Genomic DNA, 25,356 nt, shown 5'->3' on the forward strand with positions numbered 1-25,356 from the left:
AAATTGTTGCAATCTTGTTGTTTATCTTGTTGTTGTGGATTCTAGTTTATGGCTACAAATTTATTAAAAAAAATTAGAAAATGTTTTTTGAGAGATTAGGATTTTTTAACCTGAAGGAAATGTTACGTATATCACCTGGAAATACATGCTTACAGCCCAGAAAGCCAATTGTATCCTGAGCTGCATCAAAAGGAGAGTGGCCAGCAAGTTGAAGGAGTTGATTCTGCTCAATTTTGCTTTGCTGAGACCCCGTCTGGAGCCTTACTCCGGAAAGAACACAGGGACCTGCTGCAGTGGGTACAGAGCAGAGACACAGAAATGATCAGAAGGCTGGAGCATCCCTTCTCTGAAGAAGGGCAGAGGGAGCTGGGCTTGCTGAGCCTGGAGAAGAAAACACTCCAGGGAGACCTTATTGTGGCCCTCTAATACCTGAAGGAGCCTACAAGAAAGCTGGAGAGGGAGGGAGAAACTTTTTACCTATCTGTCCAAGACAGGACAAAGGACAGTGGTTTTGAGCTGAAAGAAGGTAGGTTTGGATTAGACAGAAGGCAGAAATGTTTTATCATTGGTTGGATGGAGCTTTGAGCAACCTGGTCTAGATAAATATGTCTATGCCAAGAACAGGGGGAGAGGATAAATTGATCTTTAAAGGTCCTTCCCAAGTGAATAAATTCTGTGATTCTATAATTCATATAATTCCATATTTTGCTGTATTATCTGTACAGTAGGCATATGTTATTGTCCAAGTATGTCACAGAAATAAGATAGACATGGAATACCTCACTGGAAGATCTATCTCTTTCCATCATATTTCAGTAAGGAGCTGATCTGTCAGGAAAGGAAAACCTTTTCTCCAGAAGTTTCCCTCTTGACTTTCTAAGCCTGTAAAATGTACTCTAGGTCTGTTTTGCTGCACCTTTGCTATGTGTCTAGTGGAACTGTAATCTCAAATCATTTATAGATTACATCTTCTAAAATTAAGCTATGTTTCACTCTTGAAAATGGTTTTGTGCATGAGTTGAGTGAGCATCACTTTTTAACAGAGGCATGTACTGTGCTAGAGTACATGGCTCTGAAGCAGGGGTAGATGTTTCTATTGCTATGCAGCAGAAAATGAACCATATTTACTGGCAAAGGTTCAGTTGTCTTTTTCATGTAAATCAATTTCTGAGTGCTTAAATAATTTAAAAAATATATTGATGAATACTCAATATCGCAAATTTCACTAGAAACATAAGTAAGTAATAATAAAGTAGCCTTTATTTTCCCTTGTTGTCCTGTAGTGTGATGTATCACAGAGAATATTTCTAACCAATAAAGAGGCAGATCAGAGCTGGACAGAATCCTGACTTTTTGGGTAAAGCTGTGATGGAGTTTCAACTCTTCATAAAGTGATTTATTCCCTTTAATAAAATAGGGGTTTTTATGTATGCTCTTTGAAAATACTGCACACTGAAAACTTTCAAGTAGATTTGCAAATGCTAAGCAGTTCCTTTGTGCTGGCTGTCACATTTTCTGTGTTGTTATTCACACTTTAATTCTTTCACACTTGAGATTCCTTGTGCAGCATTCTGCGCAAAGCATATCTCAGTACAAAAATAGTGCATTTTTAATTAAAACATTTACATAAATTGAGAGGGTAAATTGAAGGGCTGTTCCTATCATTGGTGTGATTAGTCCCACTGAAGACAAGAAAGCACAAGTTTTGTTGTTTGAAATTGAGGAAGATATTTGCCCTAACACCTTCTTTAGAAAGCGGATGTTTGGTCCAAGAACATAAAAGTGGCTAGTTAAGAGATTCCTTTCTAGCCTGTAGTCTTACCAGTGCCAGGTACCAACACAGAAACATGGAAGAGAAGTTAGAAATAGGGTAAAGATTACTCTGTCATATATGCTCCCATTGCCAGTAGCTTAGCAAAGCTTTGAGAAGGAGCTTCATCAGCACCAATGGGTTTGTGAACATTGTCAAGTTGTGGGTTTTTTTGTCAGTTGGCCAATGATATCCAAAATATCCTATTGCCATGAATTCCGAGTTCAGTGTTGTATTGTGTAGAAGTACTTTTCACCTGTTTATTTCAGACCTATTAATAAATGATTTTACTGAGTCCATAGCTTTTTATGTTGCAATGCTTATGTTAAAGTAGTAATTAAATTCCTATTTGCCACCTTCACCACTTTGTAATTTTGGAGTGTTTTGCCATCTCCCCACCTAGCTGTCTCTTTTTCAAGCTACTCTATTTATTCTCTCCTCATACAGAAGTTACTTTATTCTTCTAGTAGTGTATGTTGCTTTACTCTGTGTCTTGTCCTGTTCTGAATTATCTTTTGAGGAAGTGTAATCAAGACAATATACAACCTCTAGCTTCTCACACAGACCCTCTTGAGTAACACTGAAATGTTTTGTCATCTTTCAAAATCTTTTTTCCCCCTACCTTCCTATTAATGTTAATGCATTAACTTCTCAAATACCATATATGATTTCTCATAAAGCTCTTTTTACAAATATTCTCTCTGTCTGTAAAAGGAGAACAGAATTTCAGTGACAGTCAGGTGTGCTGAGTAGGTTTGCTTGGAGACCAGCTTGGACATCTTAAGAAACAGAGCTCGGTATATAATTTTTTGAGCTATTCAGTGTTTAAACCTATATGTTTCCTCAGATTCAGCCCTGTCCAGAACAAGGGATTCAAAATCCATTGAAATATATGCAACCAGATTCTGAATCTCTTTACGCTATGACATCTTACGGAATTTGTAGATGAGGCAAATAAAGGTGCTAAGTACACTAAATTACCTGGTATTTGAACATAACCCATCATATCTGATTTTCTTTGTCTGAGAAAACACTTCAGTCTGAGTACAGCCCTGAGAAAGCACATCTCATGTTTTAATTTAATCAGAAGTCATCTATTCCACAGCAGCAGGGTAAGCAATTGTAATTTGAATTCCCCAGTATTCATATAATGTGATGATGACTGGCATCAATTGTTGCATGTATTAGTCATTGTAATAGAGTCTTGTCAGAAGATCATATTAATGTTAACTATTTTTAAAACAGATACCTGTGTTTTTATGTGTTTATTTTACTTTCATTTTTGTCAATAGCTGCAAAAAGTCATTATCAGATAGCAGTGTGCTACTCAATTGACATTCCTTCGGCAGTCATGCTGACTGTAGAACATTCCGTTTTCTTAAATATGAGGACATCTTGCTAGATACTGGTGAAAGTGTGGTGGATTTGACTGTATATTTAACTATAGGTGATAGTTTAATCTGGTAGAAACAGGTTCAGTGTTTTTAAAAGCCAAAATATTGAAGTTCTGTAAACTCAAAGACAAATGCAAGTGTCAAAGCAATCTTTTAACAGTGCTTATGGTTGTAAATAATTTATTCATATTCATCAGGGCAGATTTTCACTTTTTTCATTGCTTTTTTAAACAATGCTTTTTTTAGACAGTTTCCCACTCAAGCACCTTTGAGCCCCTAAGGTACAAAAGATATTTGCCAACTGAAGCAAGCCAAACAGTGAGCTACAAATGTGGTCAGCCTGGAGCACAGGCCTAGCCAGCAATGGCTGAGGAACCCTAACTGGAGAAAGAGATTGGACTGAGATCCATCAGAGATTGGTCTGAGGTCTGCTGACGTTCCTTCCAATGGGAATAATCTTGTGATTCTTGTAAAAGTCATTATTACTGAGAGGTTTAGGTTTTGTACAAATTGCCTCAATTAGAAATCAGTTTTTAATACATTTTTATAGCTTTTTGTATGATCTTAGTAGAGACAAAGAAGGATCTTTGACAAAAATACATTTTTACATACAGAATTTCAAAATGTCTTTTATTTATGGTATGGAACTGTATATAAGAACTAGGTTTCATTAAGATAATAACAATAAAAAGGAAGGGGAAAAACTGTCTAAGTTTAAAGCATCAGAAAGTACTAGAATAATGCTGGCACAAATCCTTTATTGACATTATTTCTTTCCAGTACTAACAGAAATACCAAAATGTCTTTGATTATTTTCATTTTTTTAATGTAAAATACAGTGAAACATGCAAGAGATCATTGCTCAGATTTTAAAATCATGTAAAATCTATTTGAAATGTAAAAAGAAAGGATTGTAGAAGAGAGATCCATGCTGGACTGTGTGAAAGAGGTCTCAGACGTGGCCATGGCTAACTACCTGATATGTCTGAAGTGGGTAAGAAGTTTTGGAGGCAAAGATGCTTGGATTTGGGATGAGGAGCTGAGGTGAAAATAGACAGAATGATAGTAGGAGCTCAAGGATATTGTTACAGGAACCAGTACCTGCTCAAATACCCTTCCTTTTCATGGAAGAGGGTTCTGAGTTACCTGTTGCAGACATGGTATTTATTAACAGCAATTTTATAAAATACAATACATTGATCTAAGCACTGACCTGACCTTCCTTTCACTGCAGAAAGTTCAACATACTCTCTATTTGTGCTGGTTTTCACTTACCCCTAGAGATTACTTTAACTTTTTAGCCTAAGTTAAAATACATGGTATCTTGCCAGTGTCTTTTAGTATTACCATATTTAGTAGTTTAGTATATTTAGTATTTACCATTATTTAGTATTACCATCAGCCACTTATATTTTAAAGTAATTTGAAGTGAGATCTCTTTGAATTCAAGCGATTCAACTTCAAGTCACGGAAATTATAGAATTAAAGAGTGTTTATGCATTAGCATGTTCACTAATCTTCAATAAATTCACCCTTCGGGCCCCACAAAGGGGTTGTTTTAGCATGAGGCATCAAGAAAACATATGCACTGCATGGCCAGTTAGACTTAATAGTTGGGACTGTTTTCTAACATGGTGAGATCCACCCAGTCCTGTCAGTTAAGCTGATTCTGTATCCAGCTGGAAAATCAGGAATTGGTCATGGGTGAAAATCTGGAGGTTAGTTATGAGAAACAAGAGAGAAACAATGTCATTCCATTCTGTAGCTAGTTACTTCCTTCATGATGTAATCTTAGTTAAACAGGAAATGAGTGCATCCTGGAAAAGTAGAATGGGAGAGTATCTTTATGCTTTAAACGAAAGTTATAATAAAACTCCAGAAACTAAAAACAGATACAAAAATGTTTATGGGTTAAAGCATCTACATCAGTCGACCCTAATCAGTCTAGACTCAGCTTGAGATTAGAACAGCTAACAGTGACTGAAAAGTTGACACATATCTTTCAGAACAAAAATCACAAAGACTGCTTGAGATTTGTGTCACCACTTGACAATTCTATTAATTCAACCAGACACTGGGAGGCAGGAATGTGCTGAGATAAATATCTTTAGGAAGCATCAGCCTAGAGCACTGAGTGCCTCCAACTGTTTCATTTGTTGCTTTTTTTTTTTTTTTTTTATCTGAAGTATAATTAATCCCAAGTTACAAAATTTTTATAGTAATTATAGTAACCAAGTACTCTATTTTCTATATATGTAGAGAGAGTTTAGATATATTTTCAATTTTAAGAAATTCCAAGTAGTTAAACTTCTGTTTTGTATAATACCTGAATATGACAAACAGAAGAGAAGATATGCTTTTATACTCTTAAATTGTAAGAGGGTCTTCCTTGCATCTTGTTCCTTCATAACATACTTATTTCTGAACACAAATGCCTAAGTAAGATGTAGTATCCTTTTCAAATATTTACCTGTTTACTAATTTAATTTTCTGCCATGAACATCCTATTCCTGGAAGGGTGAAATTCAGCTGGAATGATACCAGTGCTACCCTGTAGTACCAGATGCATCAGGTTTGACTGCTGTTTGGCTAGAAACGCTTATGTAGATGGATGACTGCACAAAATTCAAGTACCAAATTCTCAAGAGACAGCTACCGGTTTCTACAAAAATTAAGTAATTAGCTTTTAATCTATTCTGCTGTACCTGTGATATGAAGTGCTAAAAGTGTTCAGATTCCTTTCTCCAGCAACTTTTCCATTAAAAACAAAAACAAAAACAAAAAAAAACCAAAAAAAACCCAAAAAAACAAACAAAAAAAAAAAACCAAAAAAAAAAAAACCCCAAAAAAAAAAAAACCCACAAAAAAAAAAAAAAAAACCAAAAAAAAAAAAAACCAAAAAAAACAACCCAACACTTTCTAGAATGGAGTCCCTCCTTTGGTTTTATCTTGTTTTACAGAGTTGCAGTTCATCAGAGTGAAAAGCAAACTGCTTAGCATGTTATGTCTAAAAAATTATGTTTATGAAGACAGTGGAAAATTATACATGCATGTGGCATTTGTAGATGTACCCATTCCCAATTGCATTCACTCTTTAAATATGCTGTTTACCTTCCTGTTTTTACAGCTAAGCAAAATTCTGAGTCATTCCCTATGTTGGCGTTGGAGAAGGAGTTACATGGCTCAGAACAGTTTTCTGTTTGCAGGGTCCTTCAGCTTTCAAAAAATGAATTTGAGTATAATGCAAAGAAACCTCAACAAAACAACCAAAAACTAAAAAAAACCTAGCCAACAACAACAGAAACAGAAACGCAAAACAAAACACCAAAACAGAACAAAAAAAACCCAAAGAACCCACCAAAAATACCAAACCAGCTTTCACATGGATACCTATCTATGATTCAAAGCTATAATTTTGGCAAAGAATTAAACTGAAAAGGCCACTTTCAATGGGATGGTTAATTTACCTGTAACATATTATCTGGTGCTTTTAACATACTTTAGGCTTTGATTAAAGACATGGTTTTGGTGTTCTGTCTCATACTGGGGATAGGACAATCCTCCTGCTATACCACTGATGCCTTTATAGCACTCTGGATGTAGAATTCCAAGTTCCAGCCTTATTGTAATCCCAATTTAAAACAAGGCTAACTGGTCTCATGAGGCTTATCTTCCTTGACCTTCTTCCTAGACTGTGGTAGAAGGAATTCACAGCCTACAGCTAAGAGTACAGTGGCACACTGCAATGGTTTTACATTTGTGTGGTAATGCTAAGTAATACTTACTTCCCTTATTTGCAGGCACACATTTCCACAATCTGATCAATACAGCTGTGTGCCTGGCTGTTGTTTGCCTGAATCAGAAGAATGACCAGGTTTAAGAATCTAAGTGACCTTTTTTATTTCCATAAAGTACTAGTGAACTTTCTATCAAATCAGACTTGGGAGAAGTCTTTTACCAGTAATAGCAAGCACTATTTTAATGATGTTCTGATTTTAAAGGTTAGAGATGTAGAACAATGTCGGTGACAGACTTTGAGGGTACCAACGTGAGCTATGTGCTGGGATCCAGTTAAGTTTCCATTTGTGGCCTTGAAAACCCTCTATTGCTTTGAAAGCCATAACCAGACTTCTTGGTACTAGCTCAGGAGAACTGTCCTGTTGCCTCAGTCAGATCAGTGAATGTTTGAGTACAAACATTTTAAAAATGGGTTGTGTCAGGTTTTCCTTATCTCAAGACTGCCTTTAACAAGTGGGTTTATGTATTTAATCACAAGCAAGTAAATCAAGCTTCTCTTCTACTGACTGCTGAAAGTTACATGCTTAACTTACATTTATCATTTCCATTTCCTTTCTACTCAGACAAGCAATCTGTGAAGTGACAACCAGGCTTATCAAATATTCAGCGTAGGGCTCACTTGATCACATGAAGTGGATACAACTGGTTGGATTTTATAGCAAGAGACTGTTCCCTGATCTCGCTGAGAAGGTTAACTACAGTCTTCTAGCTTCTGCAGATATGATGTTGTGTCAGGATGGAAGCCTGAACTAAGTCCCTTAGCCAGTTTTTTTCTAGCACTGTGCTAAGGTCTCCCTTAACCTCTTCTTGGACAAATAAAGGCAGTGTACCAAACCAGTGTCATTATGATCTCAGTTTAAAGAAAAGGAGACGTTCAGCTTTTCGTAGTGTAGAATGAATGCGTAGTAGATAAAATAAGTTTACAGGATTTATTCATGTGAAGTTATATGCATTTCGTAATGCATTTTTTCTTTCTTTGCAGCTATTGGCTGACAAACAAGGTCCACATTAAACGACCCAGCACAGGTCTCCTCATGTATACACTTGCCACCAGATTTTGTGATGAAATTCACCTGTACGGATTTTGGCCATTCCCAAAGGATTTACATGGAAAACCAGTCAAGTATCACTATTATGATGACCTGAAGTATCGGTACTTTTCTAATGCCAGTCCTCATAGGATGCCATTGGAGTTTAAAACGTTGTATGTGTTACATAACAGAGGAGCACTTAAATTAACAACAGGGAAATGCATACAGCAATAAAGCATATGTAAAGTACAATAAATATAGAATACACACCTCATAATAAAGATGTTGTGGAATGACAGTGGGACCACAGTGGGGATTTGTTTCAGTACCCACTAAGTCATTGGAAAAAAGTGTTATATTAGAAGTACATAACCAGCTGTTATACCTGTAAAGTGCTATATAACTAAGCTGTTTTGACTGCAAGGGTTCAAGTAAGTGCCACTTTCACTAAGAACAAAGCTTGAATGTATGCTCAGTAGTGTTTACAGGATGCAGTGACACATTCATCACAAATTAAAGAAGAAAAAGAGCCTGACAATTTGCAACTGTGATCAGACAGCACGCACAAGAATACCCAGTGGATGGAATATTTACTTGAGTAAATAAATCAGGCTTTGGCAGAAAATACCATGATGGATTTGAGTAGAGAAAGTGAAGTCTGTAATATCAAACAAATCAGTAAATGCCTTCAGTCTGAGAACTGTTTCTATATTGTATTATAACCTCAACTTTTGTTGCTGTTTTTCTTGTGTGTTGGTTGGGGTTTGTTGCTTTTAAGTTTTGGAACCCTTACAAGATTTCAAGGATGTTATGAGTAATTAAATTTTTTATCTCATGGAACTGTCATAAAGAAAAAAAATTTGTAACTGTGGGAGGGTCGAGGGGAACGTCAAATATTTTATCAAGTGTTATTATGTTGTATCCTGATGTCACACAATCCTTAACATCCCAATTGTTTTTCTAGCTATTGTTGTCAGTACCCATTACATGAAACCATTTTTGGTTTCATTTTTGTCTGACTTAAAGAGAAGTTCTCTCCTGTACAGATTTGAAGACATGTGGGTGCCCTTGTTTTCAGTGCCAAAGATTACTTTTTATACACATTTTTTCCTTATCTTGGAGAAATGGTGTGGATTTATGTTTCTTTGCTGCTTAAGGGAACATATTATTTGTTATTTATAATTTTGAAGCCTCTCAAATCAAAGCCTCTTTACTGACTTCACAAAGAGAATTCTTCAGAAAAATCTGCAGGAGTAAAGAAAATACTTCATGCATTCAAATATATATGTGTATGTGTGTGTGTGTATATATATATATATATATATACAGTTTTATTCTTGATAGAAAGGAAAAGTCTAAAGAAACTCAGGTGACAGTGGAACTAAAGAAAAAAAAAAAAAAAAACCTAGCCGATTAATGCAGCTCATACAGTTCTTTTAAACTTCTAATGCTGTTAAATGATCTCTTTATTTAATATACCTCTTTTGTATCATCTAAATGTTCTGATGTGTAACTGGCTGAAATAACACAGAGCTGCATTCTCTCACTGTTGTTTTTTTTATCATCAGCCTTGTTTATCCAAAAGGCAAGAGTTCTTTCAGTTCCTTCTTTCCAAAAAAAGAGAAAAGAAATTACAGGAGCTTAGGAGAGGGTGGAGTGTCAGTACAGCATACATTAAGAAACAAAAGCTGTCATCCTATGATATATTTTAGTGCTAAAGGAGCACATAAATGGGTAACATCATGGTTTCATATCTTTCCTGTTATGCTTGGCGAAGGAGTAAGCATGCAGGTAGAATATATGGGTATTTTCTTGTTATGTTTTCAGAGCAACATTAGGTCCTGGTCTCCAAATATGATATTCAGCGTATCTACTGAATTTTGAATTAGTTTGACCAATTTCATATGTATCACCACTCTCACAAACATTTACTAGCTGAAAATGCTCTTTATTACCCATTTTCTCCTCTTAAGTTTATGTATTTCGTCATGCATGATTGGAGATCTGCAATTATGAAATTTGGTAGCTAAATCACTGCCTTGCAGCCAAATATTACAGGAAGTAAAAAGTCAGCTCTGTGTCTTATATGTAAGACACAGTAACATCTTTCCTTACTCACCAGACTCTCCTACCTAGGACAGGTTACTTTGGCCAAATGCTAATGTGCAATAAGTGGTCCTAACATGAAACTCACTGAAACCAAGGTATCATGAGGAACTAAACAGCCATGCAGACTGGAATGTGTTTAATTTGTTGTTGATAAACCAGAGGGTGCTATTTGTTCACTATGTACACCTTCATTTTAATACGAGGTTGTTTCTTTGGTGAAGTGTGAGCATACTGCTGCTCTTGCTGTTAGGGTTTTGCTACTGTAGATCTTCTACAGCATATTTCATATACATTGGCAAAATTGCTATTGAAATAATTCAGAGATTGTCATTCTCTCAAAAGCTCAGAGAAAGATCTGCTCAACTTTATCTCCTGGGAATGTCTTTTCTTGTCTCTAGTGTCAGGCAGTCTACAAACTGCATGCTCTCGTAGTTTAAAATATTAACTGACAGGTGATTTTGTTCACTTGTGGGAGGTATGAATATGCCAACTGATTATGTATCTGACAGCAAAGTCAATGGGGACTCTCTTATTCCTTGGAAGTAAAAAAAATATTTGTGCAAATGAATAAATTAAAAGAATATTATGTAAATAGAAACATAGGTGAGAAAAATTGCCTTTAAAGGTCAGCAGATAAATGAAACCATGGCCTAAGCCTTGGTTTTGTGTGCTTCACATTTGATTTTCTGCAAGTGAAGTTAACTTTAGTACAGAAGCCATAGAGTCCAGATTATTTTCCCTATCACTAAATTTCTCTGACTTAGTTTGGCACAAGACATGACAGTAGCAGCAGCTTCATTCAAAGACAACAGTTTTTCCATACCTCCTCAAAACTGGGCCTTAACCTCATCTTCTGCAGGCTTTCTACCTTCAGTACTGCACTCTTGGACACCGTGAGCCATAGGCTCAAGGCACTCCGCTATCATCCACGTTCATCCTTCTTGCAGCACTCTCCCTTCAAACCAGCACCTAGGTGTGCCTCCCTACCAAAGCCATGGGACTCCACACCAGTACACCTTTTCTCTCACCAGCCTTACTTTGTCCTGAGCTGAGGTGTGATGTAGTGAGGAGTGGGTCTCAAACTATTCTCTGAGGCAAGCAGCTGTTTTATAAAAGTCTTTGTGTGGCAGTCTCTCTCTCGGAGCCCTGGCTTTGTTTTTGCCTCGGCTAGCTTGAGAGACTAACCATATTTGGAAGGATTTTTTTCCTCAGGGCCCCAAAAATCCCAGGAGTAGCTGTGAACCTTTTCCTTTAGAGAGATCAGGTCCCCATTGATGGCAAAGGAAGGGTCTGCACTTGATCTGGGGGAAATCAGGGCTTTATTCAGTCTTTCTCCTGTGGTCCTGCCCCAGCCTGGGTCAGGAGCCCAGTCCCTGTCCCCTGGCCAAGAGAGAATTCCATGTGTTTTCTGGCTTTTATCCAGGGGAAGGGGCTAAACGTGGGGACAAGCCACTGCCCAATCAGAGATGAGGTGGAAGTGGAATAGAGTTGGATTACATTCCGGTATGGGAGAATGGGTGGGGAAAAGGAGCAGGGACAAACTTCGGGATGATACATTTTCCAGGGGAACAGGGGAGTACAGAAGAAACCATTACAAAACCCAATATAAAAATGAGATACAATATAAACCCAAATAATGCACAAAAACATCTTTCACTGTGTAGGTTTTCACAAGCACTAGGGGTCATTTTACGCTATTGTTCTTGTATAAGACCCTTGTCCATGTGGAGCCCAAAGATTCTGGGAAGCTCCTTAGTGTGTGGTTTGTTGTGCTACAAATTGTTTTGAGATGGTTTGTGAGCACCGATTACTGCTTGATCAAAGGTGATCTGAGGTGAGACATGCCCAGGACTTTCCCTGTCGTTTGCACTCTACGCTGGGAAGCTGTAGCAATGGACTCATTGCAAACACCCTTCTTAACCTTTCCCTTATACCTCCTGGGATTCTTGGAGCATTTCTCTTAAGGCACCCCAGGATCTAAATGGAAAAACATGGTAACTTCCACTGTATGACTTTTTCCCTAGAGAGGACTCAGGGCATTGCAGGCAAGTCTTAACTGCTGTATAGAGACTTCTGTGGTTCTTCACTGGTTAGCAGTCAATGGCTTAGGCCTTCCTAGCTGCTTTGAGTGATTTCTGTTGTTTATCTACATTCACACCTCTGCTGCTCACAGCACAGAGCAGATAATCAATTTATATTTTAATTACCATTTTTATATTCCAACACTACCAACAACTAATTCAAAGTAGTAGGATAAAAAGAAAGATCTGTAATGTTGTAATATCTGCCCTGGTGAGGAACAACTGAAATGCCAGTTGTGTTCAGAGTGTTCCTCAAATTTATCCTTTCATCAGCTATATCAATTGCCTGCTGTAGTTCCTAAATGTACATTAAAAATAAGAACTGGAAACTAAATCAAGACAGCAGAACGTGTATATTTTTCCAAAGCTTATGGCAGCTTTGCATTAAACAACTTGATTTCATTCAGATAAATTGATTGTAAATTGCTTATCAAGATACATGTTAATGTTTCTGTGACAGTCTTTCATATTTCATATTTATTTATCAATAGATAAATGTTTGATTATTAACTTTTCAGCTTTGGGATAGTTCTCTTCCACAGCTCTGAGCCAGACGTAAAATCTATTGAACCTTTCAAATCCGAGTCTGACATGTAATAACGACTGTATTATTCTTTTGTTAAACAATATAAGCAACGTGTGCTTGAGGTCATTACTTTTTCTCTAATTGACTGCAATTTGAAGAAAAACAGGTGCGGGTTCAATACCTTTTTTTAGTATTTGATCTAGCAAAGTGCTAAGCACTCTTTTTTGTGACTTTCCTGGGAGAGATGTGTCCAGGATTTAGATGGGGATCTAGATTAGCATATTTCAGGATAGAACTCTGAAACTGCACATTATTTATTTTTAAGAGCACTGTTTCTTTGTGTAGGGAAAAGCACAATTGTTACAAATGTAGATAAAGGAAGAGCATTTACAGAGATTCATACCTGCACAGTACTATTGCTTCTGAGTGTATGTCATACAATTTCTGTGGTTTAAAGTATTGATACATATTCTTTCAGAATTGTCATATTTGGCACAGTTAGTCTTATTCCAAGTACAGCTATGGGGATTGTTTTTTATTTGTATGACTGAAAAATAAAAATTTCCTTTCATGTTTTCTGCTATATTTTGTTCTATATTCCTTTGTAACACAGTTACAGTAATTTTATCAATCTTGTGCTAATTGTAAGAATCTGTGGAAGAGTGCCTGTTTCTTTAAAGTGTCTAATCAGGGGCTTTCTCAACACAAAAGAGGATATTAAGAAAAGGGGGAAGCCATAAACAGGAACGGAGAGACACAAACTTGTCTGACCAATAACAAAGGAGGCAGAGATGAGTCACACAAAATGGTGAGGGTAGAGTGTAGGATTTTTTATTCCAGTATGATTTTCTGATCAAGGACTTTGTAAAATGGGATACTAAGAAGAAGGGGGAAGCAAAATATGTAAGGACCCAAACCTGACAGGCAAATCGTAACAGAGACAAGGAGAAGAAGCCAACCTCATCAGTCACATTGAATAGCTGTCAAGAAAGTGTGGGCAAATTGTACTTTGCAACAGATAAGGATGCAGTCCTGGGGGTCCAGAATGTTGGAGGGGAGTTGGTGGGTCTTTGCAAATGGGGCAGTGTGCAGGGGAGTGTGGTATTTCTCCACGAGACTAGATGACCGCCGATGGCAAAAGAAAAAGAGTCTGCTCTCTTTCACAGGGTGAGATATTACAGCTTTTATTCTCAAGTCCTGCCCTGCTTGGCTGGAGCCCTTCCCAATGGCTCGCCGGTGCCAGAGAACTCTCGCCCTGCCCCTGTCGGGGCTTTTTCCCCAGGGGGCAGGGCCCAGAGGCAGGGACAAGACAACACCCAATAAGGGAGAAGCGGGAGGGGAACAGGGTTGGGTTACATTTTAGTGTGGGGGATGGACACTGCTGGGCAAGGACAGATCACGTGATACATAACAAAAACATTACAAATCTGATGAAATATAAACCCAATTAATGCATAACAACATTTCCCCTTTTCTTATTAAACTAAGAAGGAGGAAGGCTCCGTTCATGGGAGATGGTCAGAGTTCGGACCTTGAGTACCTTTAAAGTTGCAAAAGAAAAATTACTTTTAGTGCAAACAAACTGTCTAGAAAAACACTGTTAAGGGATGATGATAATTAGAAGGAGAAGGTTCAGTGCTTTCTCCTCCTCCAGGCATCACTGGCCACTTGTGGAGCCTCTGCAGGTGGCTTTGCAGTTTTAGGGATGAAAGGTTGCCCCACTTGGCTGGCACCCACTTGAGACCTGGGGGAGTGGACACATAGGAACACCCGTCACCCCAAGTGACCTGATCATGAGGACTTTTTGTTTCTCTGGTCGCTGGGTCCTTACTATCATATCCGGTGACTTCTGCTGAAAGGCAGAACTGGTTAAAGCAGGATTACTTAGTTTAACATTTACATTTTCTATTTTTTTAGAAAAATTCCCTTTGGACCTTTGAGACTTCCCACCCCCATTGTCCTGAAAGTCCAGAAATTGCTTCTTTAAAGGGCATTGAGATGCCCAATGTCCAGCCTGATCATACAGGAGACACGTTGTTCCTCTCTTGGGCGGTGGCTGTGGCACAGGTACAGGAGGCACGGTGTCTGCAGCAGCAGCTTTTTGTGGTGGCTTGACTCTGGAACTGTGGTTTTGATGAGCTTTTATGCAGGGAACCTTCCTGGCACACACCTGGAGCATGTCATGTAAAGTTGAAGCCGGTTCTATAGACAGGCTGAGGATAGCTGCCTTGCACTGTTCGTTTGCATCAGCCAGAGCCATCTCCTCCAGGACCCGTTCCTGGGTTCCCTTATTCTTAACCTGTAACTCGATAGCTCGGGTTAACTGCTCCACAAATGTTACTGAAGGTTTTGATGGAAGCTGCTTTATTTTACTGCAAGGTTGGAAAGACTTATTGGGCTGGGTTGCTAATTGAATTGGCAGATTCTTATTATCAACAGCTGTTTCAGGATTTTGCCAAATCTCCGGAAGCAAATCTCCTTGCAGGTGAAAAGGAATTGTAGTATTCCTTGCTAAATTTTCTTTTAAATGGTTGCAAAAGTATTCTCTTCTGTATCCAAATTTGGCCTGAGCTTTGCATAAACCCTGAATCGCTTGTTGGGGAAAGGGGTCCCAATTACTGTGGACAGCATCCTCTCTTTTTGATTGTTGATATGTGAAAGGGATGGCAGAAAAGACGGGATCACTTCCTGCTTCCAGGTTCCCGGCTCCCCCCGCTCTCTCCAGGGCGTGGGAACCGGGACTGTGGGCGGGGAAACCATAGGAACCAGGGGCAGGGAGGGGTCTGGGGAGAAGAAGGGATTGCAGGAAGGAGGGACAGACAAAGGGATAGACTCCTTGTGGCTTGGGAGCACATGGTTTCGGCCATTTTGGACAAAGAAATCCTCTCCATCTTGGGACCCCCCCCCCCCCCCCATGGGACCACTAAGATGGGAGATTTGAGCACTCGGACTGCCTGCAAAGGTACAAGCTGGGGAAAATTCACAAAGAACTGGCTTTTCTTCTTTTTTTATTTTGCTTTTGCAATGCAAACTTAATTTTTAAGCTATAAAAAGCAAAATTTGCATTTTCTTTATTATTAGAAAATCCAAATTCAACTATTTTTTTTTTGTTATAGCCTCCCAAAATTCTGGGAAGTTTATTTGCTTTAATGATACATGTGGAAACTGAGAAAACAACCACAGAATTAATTTTTTCAGCTGTTTCTTTGAACAATGGGTCTTCTCATCATCCAAGGTGGTAATAGATTCTTTTTTGAGACACAGACAGCCTAGCACCCATTTTTGGCTCAGATTTTGAGTTTCTGTGTCCTCTTTACTGTGACTGAGAAATCGAAAGGAAAAAAAACCTCGCCGGTGAGAAAAAAAAGCCAAAAGGGGAAACAGTTTCCTTTTCACCCTCCCCAAGCTGTCAAAAGAAGCGTACTATTAAAGCACATTGAAGGTTTTTTACTCTGAAAGCAAAACCTTCCCTGAAAGTGAAAAAAACCCTTTCCCCTGAGGAACACCGCCTCTGAAAAAGATTTTCCCTTACAAAACCGAAAGTGGTACTCACCAAAAATCCAGTGTTCCTTTCCTTTCTTTCCCAATCACTCCTTTTGCCTGAGATTGACCCTTTTTGGTGCAAAAAGAGCTTCTAGTCCCAGATCTCAGGGTCATCTTTCCACAAACATGTGGTCACCTTCCCTGGGAGCAGCCTGCTCTTTGGGGGGCTTCTTCGCAGCACTCCAATGAGTTCTTTAAGTCCAAAGGAGAAAACTGCAGCCCTGGCCTGTAGAATCCTGTGTTTCGGAGATTCCACGGTGAATGCCAAGCCTGACGGGTCTGTGTGCCTGCGTGGGTGGGCTGCGTTTCGTGACTCATGTACCTCCGTGAGATTCTTCGGCCACGTGCTCCCCAAGTGGTTCTTCCAGCTTTTTGGGAACCTTTTGTGGCTTTGAGCTGCACATAAGGCACCAGTTGTGGTATTTCTCCACAAGACTAGACGACCACCGATGGCAAAAGAAAAAGAGTCTACTCTCTTTCACTGGGTGGGATCTTACAGCTTTTATTCTCAAGCCCGGCCCTGCTTGGCTGGAGCCCTTCCCAATGGCTCGCCAGTGCCAGAGAGAGCTCGCTACTCCCCTGTCGGGGCTTCTTCACCAGGGGGCAGGGCCCAGAGGCAGGGACAGAACAACACCCAATAAGGGAGAAGCGGGAGGGGAACAGGGTTGGGTTACATTTTAGTGTGGGGGATGGACACTGCTGGGCAAGGACAGATCACGTGATACATAACAAAAACATTACAAATCTGATGAAATATAAACCCAATTAATGCATTACAACAGGGGAGGAAGAGAAGAGGAACAGACAGAAAAGGGGCTAGTCCTGTGTAAACCATGACGGGTCAGTATGCTTGTCTGGCAGATACCTAAGGCTTATTGCCCCAGTCTATCTTAAGTCCATTAAATCTTTTCTTACCTCCTTCTCTGTGTAATCTCAGAGTCTGTCCCATGCATGTGCATGCTGGAAGGACTCAGTGCCAGATAGTGGGGGACTGTTGTGAAAGGTTTGGGTGCCAGGTGCTGGAGCCCTGATGAGGGATGTGGATGCCCCTGGCCTGTGGTGTTACCTGCTGGAGTTTGTGGTGGGGGTCTCAGTCATTCTCTTCAACTACTGGAATGAAGGGCTTTATACCAGAGGGTTTGCATTGAATAGTAAGGAAAAATTTCATCACTGAAAGGGTAGTTAGGCACTCAAAGGGCTTGCCCAGGGAAGTGGTGGAGTCTGACCTGAAGGACATGCTGTAGTGGTAGATTTGGCAGTGCTGGGTTAACAGCTGTATTCAGTGATTTTAGAGGTCTTTTCCAACGTTAATGATTCTGTGATTCAAGATCCGTAGTGTTGTAAGTAGTGTTCCCTAACCTCCTGTCAGGGGAAGGGAATGCTGGGTGTTCCCAAAACCAGCTGCTGGGCAGGCTCTGCATGAGTGAGGCGAATGAGGGGATCAGCTCTTGTTGCTGTAGCAGAACCACAGGTCACATCTATCTGTGTGGTGCAAACTGCTGGGATGAAGTGTCTTGTGTTTTCCCCAAACCTGGTGTAGATGTGGTGCATGTGGCCATCACCAGCAAACTTCCATCTGTACCAGCCAACAAGTTGAGGACACATGGGTCTGACAAGGGGGTCTGGGATTGGGGAAGGGACACCAAGCAGGCAGAGGAGGCTCCATGAACATGTGTATGCTTGTGAACCTGGTGAGTGTTCCCAGAGTGTTACACAAGGCATATTCTGCCTGCCAGCCCAGGAGGAAGAGCAGGGAGCCCTGGGGTACTGTGCAGTGCCAGTGCGGTTGACCAGCCATGTCGGTGTCCTGTGTGTGTCACAGGAATGTGTGCTCAGCTCCACTTTTGTGTGTGCTTGAAAATGAAAAAACCACTGCCCTCAGTCAGGGTAGACACCCTGGGCTCCCAGGCACCGGATATCAGCCAGGCAGGAGAGGTCATGGCCCAAATGCCCCATTAATAAAATCTATTATAAAATATTTGAAGCAATTCACAGGAGAGCAAAACTGACTGAGTAAGATAAAGATTTAAACTCTGTATGCACTTTAGATTTTTAAATAGAATGGAAAAAAATGTGTTGAGTTATTGTATGAAGCAATGTAGAAATCATAGATAATACTACAAGTACCATACAGTACCATTTAAAGCCTATTACATTCATCGCTATCAATAATAGATTCAAACAATAATAGATTTCTAAACCTTTACCAAACACGTTGCAAAAGGAAATACACAGCTCCATTCTTGCTATTGATACTAGAAAATATCCCCAACTTTTTCTATAATGAGTTGAATATTTTTATGCTATTATTGCAGTTTCAGTCTTCACACACTGTTGGAGTGTCACAGTGTCCAGAAATCGCGCTGACCAGCGCAGACACAGGCTAGCTCAGAGTAACTCACTGCGGCAGCATGGTAAGGTCGGAGCGACAGGCTAAGCGCGCCGCTTCCTCCCTGTGGGAACTTGGATCCCACCGCCAGCGACGGGCACGTAGATGACGTAAGCGACCCTGGCAACTGAATGAAAGGCGGACTCTCCCGAGCAGGATGTAACGTAGGTTTATTGAGGCAGAGGGAGCGCGGGGCTCTGCATGCTGCAACCTGCTGCCCAGGAGAGACCCCGAGGGCAGGCGCGTGGCAGTTTTTAAGGGGGGGTGGAAACGGGGGTGGCGACAACCGGTCAGCCAGTCACAGGAATCGGGGGGTTAACTGGGGGTGTGAACCCTAAAACCGGGGACCAACCATGAAATGATGGGAGGGGGTCTCCAGGGCCCCAGCCTATCACTCGGCACCCCTCCCGGAGTTTTCCAGAAGCCAGGGAAGGGTTTCCGAGTGACAGACAGGGCGACCACGAGGAGAGAGGCAGGGATTGACAGCGACAGGTGCAGGGAAGGAATGAATGACAGAAAACGTCTGGTTAAACAGTAGACTAAACAACCTAACTCATAAGGGAAAACCAATGCATAACACAGGGGTATACAGTGGACTCAACCATTATAAAAATAACTTTAAAATCTTACAAAAATAACTTAATAAAAACAATTCTCACACCACCACATTGGAGCTTATGTATCTTTGAGAATACTATCACTGTATTCTTCTTTTTCATTACACACACATAAAAGAGGCCAAATTTTGCTGATCTCTATTTATGGCTCTGTTATATTAATTAGATTGTTTTACATTGGTATCAATTTTTATTGAAAATGATGTCTTTTGATTGCTTACTACAGCAAAAACTATAAGCATATAATTGATAATAAGTAATTGTGTTCATGAAAAATTACTGCACTGTAATGAAGACCTGCTCACATTGGCACTGTTAGTCATATTTTCTCCTGCCACTTTTGAAGTGGCTGCATGAACCTCTGCTTTCTGTATTCAGATTATGCCTTATCTCCTGCTTGCTCCTTATATCCCCAAATGAATGCACAAATCAATGAGATGTTTTCACCCTTTTCTTACTGCAAAACTTTAAAGATTTTTTATGAGATTCAAGTATTGTCTTAAGATTGACAAGATGAAAGATTGCTTTTCAAAAGAGTAGTCCTGAAAGGACTACTGCCAAAAGCAGGTAATTTCCACTTCTCATTTAGTTGTCCTTTTATGGCACTTAGGTGATAACAGAGCTAGCCAACTGCACATGTAGCTAGTCAGCAGAGTACCACTGAACAGCTGGTTGGAAGAGACCTCTGGAGATCCTTTAGTCCAACCCTGTTGCCAAATCAGGTTCACCCAGTTACCATGTCACTTAGGAATATTTCCAGAGATGGATGCTCTGCAACCTCTTTGTGCAGCCCATTCCAATGCTCTGTCAACCTCAAAATCAAAGCTTTTCCTCATACTGAGATGAAATTTCTGTGTTTCAGTTTGTTCTGTTGCACCTTAGAGAGGCTGTGGTCCCAAAGAAAAGTAATACCTCTTTCCTGGAAACTAAAATGTATTCCGAGAGAAGTGCAATGAGAAAATACACTCTACAAAGGAGACATTACTTGAGTCTCAGTGCTCTTTGATTGTTTTAGAGCAAACAGCTGCTAGACCAAAAACCAACACAGACAATGATTCTTCTTTTGGTGCTTTGATTTTCCTCTGTATGTTTCATCCATGTAGGAACCAAAAGAGTGAGCCTTGCCATCCAACTCTATTGTTTTCTGCCTATTTACACCAAATATGCTTTTGCTAATAGGTTTGATGTCATTTCTTTAAGGAACCTAAACCACTTATTGACAACATACTGTGACAATTATGTTCATGTGTGAATAACATACAGTGAACAATCATGAGTACACTGAAGTAAAAGTTCAACTCCTGTCTTTAAGCACAGATTCCATCTAAGCAACAATAAAAGGCATTTCTGGAGTGCCCCTGCCAAAAAAATACCCCTGTTGACTCACAAGGATGCAACCAAGAAATTAAGACCCAGACCTATGTAAAGCAGGAAAAGTTACTAGTTCCAGTGTCAGAATGGGCATGGACAGTCAGCCAAGAAAATATGTTCTATACCTTAAATAAACCCTTCAAAATAGTCACCATCCTTATGTGATGTGTATCTCAAAAAATACTTTGAAGAGATGTAAGATTTTTGTAGTAGGTCTTCTTGCCTCAAATTAGTAAGCAGTCAATTTCTAAAATCCTGATAAAGTGGATTCACAGTCACAAAGTGTTTTGCTAATATAGTAGTGATGAAATGAGCTACTTTCTTGGATGGCAGCAGATAGTCAAGTGCAAGCATCTTTCCTCAAATAGTTCATTCTCAACAAACTTTTTGATGAACTAGCTGTGCTGTTCAGATAGTGTTTCCAGGACTTTGCTTCTTTATTACCTCATTGTAATGAATGAACAAGGGCAATTCCATAAATTAATATTTAGAATTTTATTTTGAGACTTAAATTCAGTCTCTAACAGCCACAATTAAAAGGAACAGTGTCGAACCCCAGGGTTTCGGCACTGGGTGAACGCAGAAACAGACTCTATTGCTCCGTATCCACTCTGTTCACCAAGTGTGCCCAGAGTCGCCGATTTTTATACAGTCTTTCGCTGAGAGTGGATGGTGACTATAGCGCTCTTGCTTCTTGGTAACTTCATTAGGTATTCATGTTCAGGTCCGGGGTCGGTTGAATAGGTTCTCTGAGTAGAACAATGCCATGATTGCTGGGTCAGGAGTAGGTTTGGAAATGTTAAATCGGCTGGAACAGATAAGATATCAATCTCCTCTTAATCACTCAATCGTTAGCACACTTGTCTCCAGGGGAGACTCGGCCAATCTTCCCATTTTTCCCATTCTTTTAGTTTTGTTGTTTGTCCTGGGGCTTTTCCCGGCAGGGACTCTCCCCGTCCCCCAACCCCCATGTCCCCCTCTTGCATTTTAGCTTTTTTTCTTCTTCTTTAACCCTAAACACACTTTAGGTTCTTAAATCCAACTGAACGCAGATTAACTTTGTATTACATACCACCACATTTTAACGTGAATTAATTACATATCACAATACCTAACACGAATTAACATTAGGTCACATATCACACTCATTAATATTATTCTCAGTAGCTTCTTTTCCTCTCAGAAATTGACAGCTTCTATTAAATCAACTAATTAGGCAACTTACCTCCTTTTACTAACATATTTCTTAGGCTTACCTTCATGACACAACAACTATTGTGGGGCATTCAAATCCTTGTTTGCAGCCACTTCCAACTTGCACTAACAAGAAAATACTCCAGGTCTTGTATGTTCAAGAACAGTGTCTAAGCATCCCATTTACATATTGTTTGTCTGACTGCAGAAAAGCAAGAATAAAAGGTAAGGTTAATGACATTATAAGAGTATGAAAATAACAAGAAAAAGGAACAAAATATAAAAAGATGCTTTCAAATAGCTCTCCTGAATCTCCATCTTCATGGCAATCACCTTTCCTCTCCAGGGCTGTCCACTTGCTCTCCAAGCTCTCTGTTTTCCTTCTGCTGAAACATCAGCAAATGCAAGCTGAGTCCTAAACCTGTGTGTGAAGAGAGACTTTGAAGCCTGAGGCAGTGTTACCTAGAGATGCACCAGCCTGGGGGAAGAATAGCTATCATGGTAAGGTACTCCACATGGATAAATTGCTTCTTTAAGAAGAACGAAGGAGTAGTCTGGTCAATGGATTATGGAAATGTTCTTTGCTCTGCTTCTACAGCACACAGAAAATGTGTGATACATAAGCAGCATTCAGTGCTGTGATGGCTCTGTTTATCAAGCAAGTCAATGTGTAGAGCCTGATTTTACAGTTATGTTCTGAGGTAACCTCAGCTCCTCTCATGCCAGCTGCATCAGTGCTTTTCCACCTTACATCTTTACACTTCCAGTGTCTTCTAGAGCCCTCTCACTGAGCTCCTTCCTCTTCCAATGATCCCACATCCCTGTGTCCACTGTTGTAGAATGGGAAAAAAGGACCTGTTCCGCTAAGATAGGTGAAGCTTATAAGCCAGGCAGCTATGCAAGCACTAATATGCCCATGCTAATAAATCTGAATCCCATTTGGGAGACTGTTGCTGCTGAAGGGGTGCAGAGTGCTAATTGTCTTTTCTGCAGAAGGAGAGAGGCTGTTCCCTCTTCCTCTCCTCCTTGTAATTTACTTATTTCCAAAAAGTCCTAAGAATTTAAAATGTGCAAGTCTGCTACTCTTCTAGCAAATATGGCTGAATTTGAACAACAGGTTAATATGGAATCAGAGAGTCATTTAACTTGGAACAAGTCTCTTGACATCATCAAGTCCATCTCCTGCTGCTTGAGTTGATTCAGATAGAGCAGTTTGCCCAGGACTGTTTCATGTTTTAAAAGCCACCCATAATGGAGACTTCACAACCTCCCTGGGTGGCTTGGTCCTTTATTTCACCACCCTCACAGTAAAAAAAAAAAAAAAAAAAAAAAAAACCAACCCAAAACAAAAATCTTGTTTTGATATGGTATTTCCAATTTTCAATTTGTTCCTTTTCCTATTGTATTGTCAAAGTGCACGACTGAGAACATGACTCCTTCTTTACAGTCATCATTTATTTGTATACAATTTTTGGACCCTTAAACTTCTTCATGGTGCAGTACTCATTGGCCAAGTTATTAGGATGAACTGACAGTGGCATCATTTAAAGTTTATTGCCTTAGCAAACCAGGATGAAGTTAGCTGTACCTAATGGCAAAAGTATGTGACTGTAAATAAGAACAGAAACATACCTGAACATAATATTTTATGTTGTCAATTAGATAAGCCCTCTTTCTTGGTCTGGCTACTACTGCTAGTATTTGAACACCCTCTCTGGGGTATTGGTTGAAATATAAAGGCAGATGAGTAGTAATCCAGACCATATTCTCTCCCTTTCATTTTCAGTAGCTTTTTGCCTGGAGCATGTGATTAACATTGGAAAGATGATGTGCAATTCTGATAGGAAAAGTAACTTGCTTCATAGGATCAATATGAAAGTTACTATGTAGTCAAGGATAATTTTGTTCTTAAATTCTTGTGATATACTAGGGCCAGATTATATTTTATAGCTTTAACATGGCTTCTGTCTTGAGAAGATCTCTAGGTAACTATGATCAAGTAAATGATTCTAGATATACTTGCATATTGTTATTGCATATTGCTTCCTCCCCCTCTGAATGCCGAGAGTGTAAGAGAACAAGGAGCTGCACCCAACTCCCTTTTCCCCAGCCCAGTTCTCATGGTACCTCTGCCCCTCCAGAAACACCCCCAGCTAAGAGAATAGTCAGCAGCACCATTCCCCTGGCAGCATCTTTTGTCTTTCTTAAGCACCCGGTCGTTATTTTTTCTTAGCAACAAAATGGGAAAAAATTCCCTAAGAGAAATAAACAAAAGGGAACAAACACTAAACTCCAACACTAGAATGCCTCATAGGTTTGGTAAATTTCAGTTTTGGTAATTTTAGTTTCAGTTGAGCTGCTATCATAATGAAAGTCAACAGAAAGTCACAAAAGAAGTAACTGAGTTAATGCAAATATCCTTCTGTTCTTATATAGTGCACATCTAAAGGGGGACTCTAAGCAGAGGATCTAATCTGCTATATACAGTAATAGTTAACTAAAATTTATAATGGAAAGTTTGAAGATGGTGCTCATGGTGGTCTTATTTCATAGTGTGGGTTGGTTTGGGCTTTTTTGGTTTGTGGTTTGGTTTTTTGGTTTTTTTTTTTCCCTTTCCCCCCCTTTTTAAAAGAAGATACTACTGTTTTAATGGAGGTGTTCTCTTTTTCTGCTGGCTCCTTTGGTAATTTTTATAGAACAAAATTTATATCCTCTGTATACCTATCAATACTAAGAAAACAATTGACAGAAACCTTGTCAATTGGGAAAACACCTGTGTTCAGTCAACCTTCTGTCACAAGGCAATCATTCCATCCTCACTAAGCCACCTATCCTCCTCACTAGACAGGACAGCACAGAAACATAAAAACTGTGTAATGTGGGGGCAAGAAGTCAATAACTGTAAGAAATGCATCATTAGTTATAGTACAGACACAGTTTCCTATTTGCAGGCCAAAACCCTGAAAAGAAATATCAGACAGGCAGGCAGTGTGAAAGAACTAGTAGATCTACAAAAAAATGACTCAGCTGTATTTATACCAGTCTTTGGACTTCACAGGAGGTTCCATTACCCTCTGGCTGAACACAGTACAGCAGGAACATCTGGAAACAGTCTCTGACTTGCAGAGGCATTGTTCTGTTTGGTTGCTGAAGAGAATACAGGTTCTAATTTAAGCCAATTCTTCTTTAGCTGCCCTGACAAAATAGTTAATATTCTACAGAACAAATTAAATAAAACATGCAGATAGGTATTTATTTAATTAATGAAGTGTGATACGTAATATAAAATTAATTCGTGTTCGGTCTGAATTCAACTTTGTAAAATATAAAATGTACTTGGGTTTTGAAAAGCGGAATGTGAGGGGGACACAGAGGATTGAGAAACAAGGGGGGGAGTTTCTGCCTGGAAACCATCAGAACACTCATTTACCCAGTGAATAGAAGGAGTGACCAGATAAGATGTGTCCCCCCTGGAGATGAACCTGCCAATAAC

At 39.6% G+C, this 25,356-nt stretch overlaps 1 protein-coding gene across 1 annotated transcript in view; it reads left to right on the forward strand.

Annotated features, from left to right (window-relative positions):
• The window catches only part of ST8SIA4 (ST8 alpha-N-acetyl-neuraminide alpha-2,8-sialyltransferase 4), a 48,377-nt gene extending 38,964 nt beyond the window's left edge, over positions 1-9,413 (forward strand). Inside the window, exon 5 of the mRNA XM_040090901.2 lies at positions 7,985-9,413. Within this exon, the coding sequence (XP_039946835.1) occupies positions 7,985-8,267 (283 nt within the window). The 3' untranslated portion in view covers positions 8,268-9,413. The remainder of the gene's footprint in view (positions 1-7,984) is intronic.
• The last annotated feature ends 15,943 nt before the right edge of the window (positions 9,414-25,356 follow it).

This window comes from Hirundo rustica, chromosome Z, assembly GCF_015227805.2.
Source record: "Hirundo rustica isolate bHirRus1 chromosome Z, bHirRus1.pri.v3, whole genome shotgun sequence".
Lineage (NCBI taxonomy): Eukaryota > Metazoa > Chordata > Aves > Passeriformes > Hirundinidae > Hirundo > Hirundo rustica.